Genomic DNA, 12,425 nt, shown 5'->3' on the forward strand with positions numbered 1-12,425 from the left:
AAAGGAGGACGGCTGTGGATTCACTCCAGTTAAAGGAGGACGGCTGTGGATTCACTCCAGTTAAAGGAGGACGGCTGTGTATTCACTCCAGTTGTTGAAGGAGGACGGCTGTGGATTCACTCCAGTTAAAGGAGGACGGCTGTGGATTCACTCCAGTTGAAGGAGGACGGCTGTGGATTCACTCCAGTTAAAGGAGGACGGCTGTGGATTCACTCCAGTTAAAGGAGGACGGCTGTGGATTCACTCCAGTAAAAGGAGGACGGCTGTGGATTCACTCCAGTTAAAGGAGGACGGCTGTGGATTCACTCCAGTTAAAGGAGGACGGCTGTGGATTCACTCCAGTTAAAGGAGGACGGCTGTGGATTCACTCCAGTTAAAGGAGGACGGCTGTGGATTCACTCCAGTTAAAGGAGGACAGCTGTGGATTCACTCCAGTTGTTAAAGGAGGACGGCTGTGGATTCACTCCAGTTGTTAAAGGAGGACGGCTGTGGATTCACTCCAGTTGAAGGAGGACGGCTGTGTATTCACTCCAGTTAAAGGAGGACGGCTGTGGATTCACTCCAGTTGTTAAAGGAGGACGGCTGTGGATTCACTCCAGTTGTTAAAGGAGGACGGCTGTGGATTCACTCCAGTTAAAGGAGGACGGCTGTGGATTCACTCCAGTTAAAGGAGGACGGCTGTGGATTCACTCCAGTTGTTAAAGGAGGACGGCTGTGGATTCACTCCAGTTGTTAAAGGAGGACGGCTGTGGATTCACTCCAGTTGTTAAAGGAGGACGGCTGTGGATTCACTCCAGTTGAAGGAGGACGGCTGTGGATTCACTCCAGTTGAAGGAGGACGGCTGTGTATTCACTCCAGTTGAAGGAGGACGGCTGTGGATTCACTCCAGTTAAAGGAGGACGGCTGTGGATTCACTCCAGTTAAAGGAGGACGGCTGTGGATTCACTCCAGTTAAAGGAGGACGGCTGTGGATTCACTCCAGTTAAAGGAGGACGGCTGTGGATTCACTCCAGTTAAAGGAGGACAGCTGTGGATTCACTCCAGTTGTTAAAGGAGGACGGCTGTGGATTCACTCCAGTTGAAGGAGGACGGCTGTGGATTCACTCCAGTTAAAGGAGGACGGCTGTGGATTCACTCCAGTTGAAGGAGGACGGCTGTGGATTCACTCCAGTTGAAGGAGGACGGCTGTGGATTCACTCCAGTTGAAGGAGGACGGCTGTGGATTCACTCCAGTTGTTGAAGGAGGACGGCTGTGGATTCACTCCAGTTGAAGGAGGACGGCTGTGGATTCACTCCAGTTAAAGGAGGACGGCTGTGGATTCACTCCAGTTGTTAAAGGAGGACGGCTGTGGATTCACTCCAGTTAAAGGAGGACGGCTGTGGATTCACTCCAGTTGAAGGAGGACGGCTGTGGATTCACTCCAGTTGAAGGAGGACGGCTGTGGATTCACTCCAGTTAAAGGAGGACAGCTGTGGATTCACTCCAGTTGAAGGACAGCTGTGGATTCACTCCAGTTGTTGAAGGAGGACAGCTGTGGATTCACTCCAGTTAAAGGAGGACGGCTGTGGATTCACTCCAGTTAAAGGAGGACGGCTGTGGATTCACTCCAGTTAAAGGAGGACGGCTGTGGATTCACTCCAGTTGAAGGAGGACGGCTGTGGATTCACTCCAGTTGTTGTTGAGGAAAACTCGTTCAAGCAATCAGACTGAACTCATAAGGAATATGTTAATTTACAAATGACACAGTTTTGTTTATATATACTTCCTCTATACAGCGAGAGCTAAAGCCCATTCCTGGGGAGGTAAGCTAAGAAAAAAGATACGGGGTGATTGGTTCCACTTCCTTAGAAAACTATTACAAACGAGAACAGGTTCTAACCAGATCTCACAGCATGTACGCCTAAGATAGAGAGTGATAGGATCTTTAAAACACTAGGTTTTCAGTGGCCTATAGACAGTGAGCTGGTAATAATTCCCTGCTCTGTGCAGTACGTCAAGAGGATACGGAAAGACTATGGAAAATGACCCGTGTAATATTACCGTTCAACTCAAGAGACGAACGATCGCATTTTGCACCCACACTGTGACGCCTAATCCTATGACTATGTAGCCTTGTGACACTGTCCTGTACTGGACTCCCCTCCTGCCCCTCCTCCCCCTGTGTCGACTCCCATCCTCCCCCTCCTCCCCCTCAGTGTCGACTCCCATCCTCCCCCTCCTCCCCCCTCAGTGTCGACTCCCATCCTCCCCTCCGTGTCGACTCCCATCCTCCCCATCCTCCCCCTCCTCCCCCTCAGTGTCGACTCCCATCCTCCCCCTCCTCACCCTCAGTGTCGACTCCCATCCTCCCCCTCCTCGCCCTCAGTGTCGACTCCCATCCTCCCCCTCCGTGTCGACTCCCATCCTCCCCCCTCCTCAGTGTCGACTCCCATCCTCCCCATCCTCCCCCTCAGTGTCGACTCCCATCCTCACCCTCCTCCCCCTCAGTGTCGACTCCCATCCTCCCCCTCCTCACCCTCATTGTCGACTCCCATCCCCCCCCTCCTCCCCCTCAGTGTCGACTCCCATCCTCCCCCTCCTCACCCTCAGTGTCGACTCCCATTCTCCCATCCTCCCCCTCCTCACCCTCAGTGTCGACTCCCATCCTCCCCCTCCTCCCCCTCAGTGTCGACTCCCATTCTCCCATCCTCCCATCCTCCCCCTCCTCACCCTCAGTGTCGACTCCCATCCTCCCCCTCCTCACCCTCAGTGTCGACTCCCATCCTCCCAGCGCGTCCGGCCATCTGTCTGTAGGTCAGGGGGTCGAGCAGACGACCATTAAAGGTCGGAGTTCGTATGATAACCCTGCGCGCAGGCAGGTTGACCCCCGATGACAAGGTTGAGGTCGCCGCCAACACTCTGACCACGCCCCCTCGGAACGCTCCCTCCAACACGTCTCGCTCATCAAACGTCAAACCTGCAGAGACGAGTGTTAACATCACATTAACATCACATTAACATTACAACTGTCTGTCTGTCTGCCTGTCTGCGTGTCTGTCTGTGTGTCTGTCTGTCTGTGTGTCTGTCTGGTCTGTGTGTGTGTGTCTGTGTGTCTGTGTGTGTGTCTGTGTGTCTGTGTGTGTGTCTGTGTGTGTGTGTCTGTCTGTGTGTCTGTCTGTGTGTCTGTCTGCGTGTCTGTCTGCGTGTCTGTCTGCGTGTCTGTCTGTCTGCGTGTCTGTCTGTCTGCGTGTCTGTCTGTCTGCGTGTCTGTCTGTCTGCGTGTCTGTCTGTCTGCGTGTCTGTCTGTCTGCGTGTCTGTCTGTCTGTGTGCTGTCTGTCTGTGTGCTGTCTGTCTGTGTGCTGTCTGTCTGTGTGCTGTCTGTCTGTGTGCTGTCTGTGTGTGTGTGTACCAGCGTGGTGGAAGGCCACCCCCCAGGGCACGGTGCGTTGCAGGACCGGGTCTAACCCAGCTGGGGTGCGTCTGAGCTGGGCTAACACATCCACTACTCCCCCCTGGTCCAACGCCACAGGCTGGAGCGCTGAGCCATTCTGCCCACCTGAGACGAGATAAATACATCTGTATCACATACAGTCCATAACTGAGCAGCCAATTATCTTCTCAATCATCTTCTCTAAAACGTTAAATCAACTTGCTAGACATTTCTAAAAGATGTACAGTTGGGGGAAAAAAGTATTTGATCCACTGCTGATTTTGTACGTTTGCCCACTGATAAAGAAATGATCAGTCTATAATTTTAACGGTAGGTTTATTTGAACAGTGAGAGACAGAATAACAACAACAATAAAATCCAGAAAAAACGCATGTCAAAAATGTTATAAATTGATTTGCATTTTAATGAGGGAAATAAGTATTTGATCCCCTCTCACTGTATATCTTCTGATAATAATAATGAAGCAATGAAACAGGACTCTAAGGGTGTGTGTATATACAGAACCAAAGTCTGGACACACTGACTCATTCAAGGGTTTTACTCTATTTTCTACATTGTAGAATAATAGTGAAGACATCAAAACTATGAAATAACACATTATGGAATCATGTAGTAACCAAAGAAAAGTGTTAAACAAATGAAAATACATTTTATATTTGAGATTCTTCAAAGTAGCCACCCTTTGCCTTGACAGCTTTGAACACTCTTGGCATGTGTGTGTGTGTGTGTGTGTGTGTGTGTGTGTGTGTGTGTGTGTGTGTGTGTACCTGTGTGTCTGAGGTTGTAGAACGCTCTAGCAATACTGTCCGACAGTTTCTCGCACCAGCTCTTGGAAGGACAGAACAGGAGGACAGAGTGACCTTCACTCACTGTCTCATAACATAGAGACAGTATGTGGTCCTCATCGCCCTACACACACACACACACACACACACACACACACACACACACACACACACACACACACACACACACACACACACACACACACACACACACACACACACACACACACACGCACACACACACACACACACACATTACATATTTAAAGGTCATCACACTGTGTCAATAACTCCTCTGATGTTTTGTGGAGCAGGCAGCTTCATTAAATAGTACCCAGAAAACACCAGTCTCAACGTCAACAGTGAAGAGGCGACTCCAGGATGCCGGCCTTCTAGGCAGAGTTCCTCTGTCCAGTGTCTGTGTTCTTCTGCCCATCTTAATCTTTTATTTTTATTGGCCAGTCTGAGATATGGCTTTTTCCTTGCATCTCTGCCTAGAAGGGCAGCATCCCGGAGTCGCCTCTTCACTGTTGACGTTGAGACTGGTGTTTTGTGGGTACTATTTAATGAAGCTGCCAGTTGAGGACTTGTGAGGCGTCTGTTTCTCAAACTAGACACTCTAATGTACTTGTCCTCTTGCTCAGTTGTGCACCGGGGCCTCCCACTCCTCTTTCTATTCTGGTTAGAGCCAGTTTGCTCTGTTCTGTGAAGGGAGTAGTACACAGCGTTGTACGAGATCTTCAGTTTCTTGGCAATTTCTCGAATGGAATAGCCTTCATTTCTCAGAACAAGAATAGACTGACGAGTTTCAGAAGAAAGGTCTTTGTTTCTGGCCATTTTGAGCCTGTAATCGAACCCACAGATGCTGATGCTCCAGATACTCAACTAGTCTAAAGAAGGCCAGTTTTATTGCTTCTTTAATCAGAACAACAGTTTTCAGCTGTGCTAACATATTTGCAAAAGGGTTTTCTAAAGATCAATTAACATTTTAAAATGATAAACTTGGATTAGCTAACACAACGTGCCACTGGAACACAGGAGTGACGGTTGCTGATAATGGGCCTCTGTACACCTATGTAGATATTCTATTAAAAATCAGCCGTTTCCAGCTACAATAGTCATTTACAACATTAACAATGTCTACACTGTATTTCTGATCAATTTGATGTTATTTTAATGGACAAAAAATTGTACTTTTCTTTAAAAAACAAGGACATTTCTAAGTAACCCCAAACTTTTGTCTCTTTATATAAACGGTAATAGATATATAAAATAAAATAAATAAATATCACAACATCCTCTTTATCCTAGGAACAGCAATAAAGACCATAACAACAGCCCAGTAACTTGTTGTTCCCTGACTCCTACCTTAACAGTGATCAGGGGCTTGAAGGTTCGGACCAGAGAGAGGCTGGAGTCGTAGATGCTGTTCCCCACCTTGAGCCTCTGCTTCAGGGGGACGGGTCTGTAGTCTGTCTGGTAAAGCTCAGCATCCAGCCACCCAGCCAGCAGGGACAGGTTTGGGAGGGTGGCGCTCATACCCACGATTTGGACACCTTCTGATAAGGAGCTAGATAGAGAGAGAGATATAGAGATAGATAGAGAGAGAGATAGAGAGAGAGAGATATAGAGATAGATAGAGAGAGATATAGAGATAGATAGAGAGAGATATAGAGATATATAGATAGAGAGAGAGATATAGAGAGATATAGAGATAGATAGATAGAGAGAGAGATATAGAGATAGATAGAGAGAGATATAGAGATAGATAGATAGAGAGAGAGATATAGAGATATATAGATAGAGATAGATAGAGAGAGAGATATATAGATAGAGAGAGAGATATAGAGATAGATAGATAGAGAGATAGATAGAGAGAGAGATATAGAGATAGATAGAGAGAGAGATATAGAGATAGATAGAGAGAGAGATATAGAGATAGATAGAGAGAGAGATATAGAGATATATAGATAGAGAGAGAGATATAGAGATATATAGAGAGAGAGATAGAGAGAGAGAGAGATATAGAGATAGATAGAGAGAGATATAGAGATAGATAGAGATATAGAGATAGATAGAGAGAGAGATATAGAGATATATAGATAGAGATAGATAGAGAGAGAGGTATATAGATAGAGAGAGAGATATAGAGATAGATAGAGAGAGAGATAGAGATATATAGATAGAGATAGATAGAGAGAGAGATATATAGATAGAGAGAGAGATATAGAGATAGATAGAGAGAGAGATATAGAGATATATAGATAGAGAGAGAGATATAGAGATATATAGAGAGAGAGATAGATAGAGAGAGAGATAGATAGAGAGAGAGAGATAGATAGAGAGAGAGAGAGAGATATAGAGATAGATAGAGATATAGAGATAGATAGAGATATAGAGATAGATAGAGAGAGAGATATAGAGATATATAGATAGAGATAGATAGAGAGAGAGATATATAGATAGAGAGAGAGATATAGAGATAGATAGAGAGATAGATAGAGAGAGAGATATAGAGAGATAGAGAGAGAGATATAGAGATAGATAGAGAGAGAGATATAGAGATAGATAGAGAGAGAGATATAGAGATAGATAGAGAGAGAGATATAGAGATATATAGAGAGAGAGAGAGATATAGAGATATATAGAGAGAGATATAGAGATAGATAGAGAGAGAGATATAGAGATATATAGATAGAGATAGATAGAGAGAGAGAGATATATAGATAGAGAGAGAGATATAGAGATAGATAGAGAGAGAGATATAGAGATAGAGATAGATAGAGAGAGAGATATAGAGATAGAGATAGATAGAGAGAGAGATATAGAGATAGAGAGAGATATATAGATAGAGAGAGAGATATATAGATAGAGAGAGAGATATAGAGATAGAGTGCCTTGCGAAAGTATTCGGCCCCCTTGAACTTTGACCTTTTGCCACATTTCAGGCTTCAAACATAAAGATATAAAACTGTAATTTTTTGTGAAGAATCAACAACAAGTGGGACACAATCATGAAGTGGAACGAAATTTATTGGATATTTCAAACTCTTTTAACAAATAAAAAACAGAATAATTGGGCGTGCAAAATTATTCAGCCCCCTTAAGTTAATACTTTGTAGCGCCACCTTTTGCTGCGATTACAGCTGTAAGTCGCTTGGGGTATGTCTCTATCAGTTTTGCACATCGAGAGACTGAAATCTTTGCCCATTCCTCCTTGCAAAACAGCTCGAGCTCAGTGAGGTTGGATGGAGAGCGTTTGTGAACAGCAGTTTTCAGTTCTTTCCACAGATTCTCGATTGGATTCAGGTCTGGACTTTGACTTGGCCATTCTAACACCTGGATATGTTTATTTGTGAACCATTCCATTGTAGATTTTGCTTTATGTTTTGGATCATTGTCTTGTTGGAAGACAAATCTCCGTCCCAGTCTCAGGTCTTTTGCAGACTCCATCAGGTTTTCTTCCAGAATGGTCCTGTATTTGGCTCCATCCATCTTCCCATCAATTTTAACCATCTTCCCTGCCCCTGCTGAAGAAAAGCAGGCCCAAACCATGATGCTGCCACCACCATGTTTGACAGTGGGGATGGTGTGTTCAGGGTGATGAGCTGTGTTGCTTTTACGCCAAACATAACGTTTTGCATTGTTGCCAAAAAGTTAGATTTTGGTTTCATCTGACCAGAGCACCTTCTTCCACATGTTTGGTGTGTCTCCCAGGTGGCTAGTGGCAAACTTTAAACGACACTTTTTATGGATATCTTTAAGAAATTGCTTTCTTCTTGCCACTCTTCCATAAAGGCTAGATTTGTGCAGTAGACGACTGATTGTTGTCCTATGGACAGAGTCTCCCACCTCAGCTGTAAATCTCTGCAGTTCATCCAGAGTGATCATGGGCCTCTTGGCTGCATCTCTGATCAGTCTTCTCCTTGTATGAGCTGAAAGTTTAGAGGGACGGCCGGGTCTTCGTAGATTTGCAGTGGTCTGATACTCCTTCCATTTCAATATTATCGCTTGCACAGTGCTCCTTGGGATGTTTAAAGCTTGGGAAATCTTTTTGTATCCAAATCCGGCTTTAAACTTCTCCACAACAGTATCTCGGACCTGCCTGGTGTGTTCCTTGTTCTTCATGATGCTCTCTGCTCTTTAAACGGACCTCTGAGACTATCATAGAGCAGGTGCATTTATACAGAGACTTGATTACACACAGGTGGATTCTATTTATCATCATTAGTCATTTAGGTCAACATTGGATCATTCAGAGATCCTCACTGAACTTCTGGAGAGAGTTTGCTGCTCTGAAAGTAAAGGGGCTGAATAATTTAGCACGGCCAATTCTTCAGTTTTTTTATTTGTTAAAAAAGTTTGAAATATCCAATAAATTTCGTTCCACTTCATAATTGTGTCCCACTTGTTGTTGATTCTTCACAAGAAATTACAGTTTTATATCTTTATGTTTGAAGCCTGAAATGTGGCAAAAGGTCGAAAAGTTCAAGGGGGCCGAATACTTTCGCAAGGCACTGTACATAGAGAGAGAGAGATCAAGAACACATTATACTGAATGAACTACAGGACAAAATACAAAGCCTCCAACTCAAAAAGGCCTGTGGTGTTGATGGTATCCTATATGAAATGATAAAATATACAGACCACAAATTCCTATTGGCTATACTAAAACTCTTTAACATCATCCTCAGCTCTGGCATCTCCCCCAATATTTGGAACCAAGGACTGATCGCCCCAATCCACAAAAGTGGAGACAAATTTGACCCCAATATCTTCCATGGAATATGCGTCAACAGCAACCTTGGGGAAATCCTCTGCATTATCATTAACAGCAGCCTCGTACATTTCCTCAGTGAAAACAATGTACTGAGCAAATGTCAAATTGGCTTTTTACCAAATTACCGTACGATAGACCATGTATTCACCCTAATTAACAAACAAACCAAAACAAAGGCAAAGTCTTTTCATGTTTTGTTGATTTCAAAAACGCCTTTGACTCAATTTGGCCTGAGAGTCATGAGGGCCTGAGGGTCTGAGGGTCTGAGGGTCTGAGGGTCGTGAGGTGAAACAGGGATGCAGTTTAAGCCCCACCCTCTTCAACATATATATATCAACGAATTGGCGAGGGCACTAGAACAGTCTGCAGCACCCGGCCCTCACCCTACTAGAATCTGAAGTCAAATTTCTACTGTTTGCTGATGATCTGAAGTCTTCATTTTGGCAAATGTTTAAAAATTACTTTTTTTTGGCTGCTTCATTACAGGAGTTGCATATTCTGTTAAAATGAATTACCATAATGTAAATGTTCTGTTAATATGAATTACCATAATCTAAATGTTCTGTTAAAGTGAATTACCATAATCTAAACGTTCTGGTGAATTACCATAATCTAAACGTTCTGGTGAATTACCATAATCTAAATGTTCTGGTGAATTACCATAATCTGAATGTTCTGGTGAATTACCATAATCTGAATGTTCTGGTGAATTACCATAATCTGAATGTTCTGGTGAATTACCATAATCTGAATGTTCTGGTGAATTACCATAATCTGAATGTTCTGGTGAATTACCATAATCTAAATTACCGTACTTCTGGTTTCACCGTAGCATTTTGGAATGTATATTCAAACCGTTCAACGTGTTCGCTGCAAACAGAAGCCTTGTTGAACACACAGAGACCCCGCCCCCAGACGTACCCGTTGTTGGTGTTGTGTTTGAGGGCGATGTATCGGATCTTGGTGAGCAGTAGTTCCAGCAGGTATCCTCTACCGGAGTCTCCTACCATGTGAAGCTCATCCACAACTACCACACCTACACACAGCAGATTAGATTATTACACTACACAGCGGATTAGATTATTACACTACACAGCGGATTAGATTATTACACTACCACACCAGATTAGATTATTACACTACACACACAGTGGATTAGATTATTACACTACCACAGCAGATTAGATTATTACACTACACACAGTAGATTAGATTGTTACACTACACACAGTGGATTAGATTATTACACTACCACACAGCGGATTAGATTATTACACTACACACACAGCAGATTAGATTATTACACTACCCTAGCCAACATACTGTACATGTTTCAACATCAACACCTACCCAGTAGGTCCATGGAATCCTCCTCTATGAGTCTGTTGAGGAGGGAGTTGGCCTTCTCTATAGTACACACTGCTATATCCAGACTATTGAAACCTCCTGGAGCAGCCCGGCCTCCCATGTAGCCCTCCACACACACCCCGCCTCGGAGAACACACTCTGGACAGGACACACACACACTGTCTCTGAGAACACACTCTGGAAACGAAACACACACTGAGAACTAGAGGTCGACCGATTAATCGGAATGGCCGATTAATTGGGGCCGATTTCAAGTTCATATAACAATCGGTAATCGGTATTTTTGGCCACCGATTTGCTATTTTTTTTTATTTTTAAGTTACATTTTTTTAGACCTTTATTTAACAAGGCAAGTCAGTTAAGAACACATTTTTATTTTCAATGACGGCCTAGGAACGGTGGGTTAACTGCCTCGTTCAGGGGCAGAACGACAGATTTTTACCTTGTCAGCTCGGGGGATTCGATCTCGCAACTTTACGGTTAACTAGTCCAACGCTCTAACCACCTGCTTTACATTGCACTCCACGAGGAGCCTGCCTGTTACGCGAATGCAGTAAGAAGCCAAGGTAAGTTGCTAGCTAGCATTAAACTTTTCTTATAATAAACAATCAATCAATCATAATCACTAGTTAACTACACATGGTTGATGATATTACTAGTTTATCTAGCCTGTCCTGCTTTGCATATAATCGCTGCATTCGCGAAAAAGGACTGTCATTGCTCCAACGTGTACCCAACCATAAACATCAATGCCTTTCTTAAAATCAATACACAGAAGTATATATTTTTAAACCTGCATATTTATAGATTTTGCAGCTGTTGCAGCTGGCCTTCGCAGATTCTGCTGCGCCTGAATTTTCCGTTAATAGGCTACACCAGCGGTCGGAAACCTTTTCCATTTTAGAGTGCCAATTTATCTTACCATTTCTACCGATATTAAATCAAGATTTTATTTGTCACATGCGCCGAATACAACTGGTGTAGAAGACCTTACAGTGAAATGATTACTTACAAGCCCTTAACCAACAATGCTTTAAGAAGTTTTAAGAAAAATACATAAAACTAAGTGGCATGTAAAAATAGAAAATAAAAGTAACAAAGTATTCAACAGCAGCAGTTAAATAACAATAGCAAGGCTATATACAGGGGGTACCGGTACAGAGTCAATGTGGAGGCTATATACAGGGGGTACCGGTACAGAGTCAATGTGGAGGCTATATACAGGGGGTACCGGTACAGAGTCAATGTGGAGGCTATATACAGGGGGTACCGGTACAGAGTCAATGTGGAGGCTATATACAGGGGGTACCGGTACAGAGTCAATGTGGAGGCTATATACAGGGGGTACCGGTACAGAGTCAATGTGGAGGCTATATACAGGGGGTACCGGTACAGAGTCAATGTGGAGGCTATATACAGGGGGTACCGGTACAGAGTCAATGTGGAGGCTATATACAGGGTGTTATGGTACAGAGTCAATGTGGAGGCTATATACAGGGGTACCGGTACAGAGTCAATGTGGAGGCTATATACAGGGGGTACCGGTACAGAGTCAATGTGGAGGCTATATACAGGGGGTACCGGTACAGAGTCAATGTGGAGGCTATATACAGGGGGTACCGGTACAGAGTCAATGTGGAGGCTATATACAGGGGGTACCGGTACAGAGTCAATGTGGAGGCTATATACAGGGGGTACCGGTACAGAGTCAATGTGGAGGCTATATACAGGGGGTACCGGTACAGAGTCAATGTGGAGGCTATATACAGGGGGTACCGGTACAGAGTCAATGTGGAGGCTATATACAGGGGGTACCGGTACAGAGTCAATGTGGAGGCTATATACAGGGGGTACCGGTACAGAGTCAATGTGGAGGCTATATACAGGGGGTACCGGTACAGAGTCAATGTGGAGGCTATATACAGGGGGTACCGGTACAGAGTCAATGTGGAGGCTATATACAGGGGGTACCGGTACAGAGTCAATGTGGAGGCTATATACAGGGGGTACCGGTACAGAGTCAATGTGGAGGCTATATACAGGGGGTACCGGTACAGAG

At 44.3% G+C, this 12,425-nt stretch overlaps 1 protein-coding gene across 1 annotated transcript in view; it reads right to left on the reverse strand.

Annotated features, from left to right (window-relative positions):
- Positions 1-2,713: 2,713 nt before the first annotated feature.
- Positions 2,714-12,425, reverse strand: part of LOC106593755 (DNA polymerase theta-like) — a 29,299-nt gene continuing 19,587 nt past the window's right edge. Inside the window, 7 exon segments of the mRNA XM_045711551.1 lie at positions 2,714-2,958; positions 3,392-3,538; positions 4,201-4,342; positions 5,587-5,788; positions 9,920-10,034; positions 10,349-10,481; positions 10,484-10,504. Coding sequence (XP_045567507.1) covers positions 2,714-2,958; positions 3,392-3,538; positions 4,201-4,342; positions 5,587-5,788; positions 9,920-10,034; positions 10,349-10,481; positions 10,484-10,504 — 1,005 coding nt within the window.

This window comes from Salmo salar, unplaced genomic scaffold (genome assembly GCF_905237065.1).
Source record: "Salmo salar unplaced genomic scaffold, Ssal_v3.1, whole genome shotgun sequence".
NCBI classification, from domain to species: Eukaryota; Metazoa; Chordata; class Actinopteri; order Salmoniformes; family Salmonidae; genus Salmo; species Salmo salar.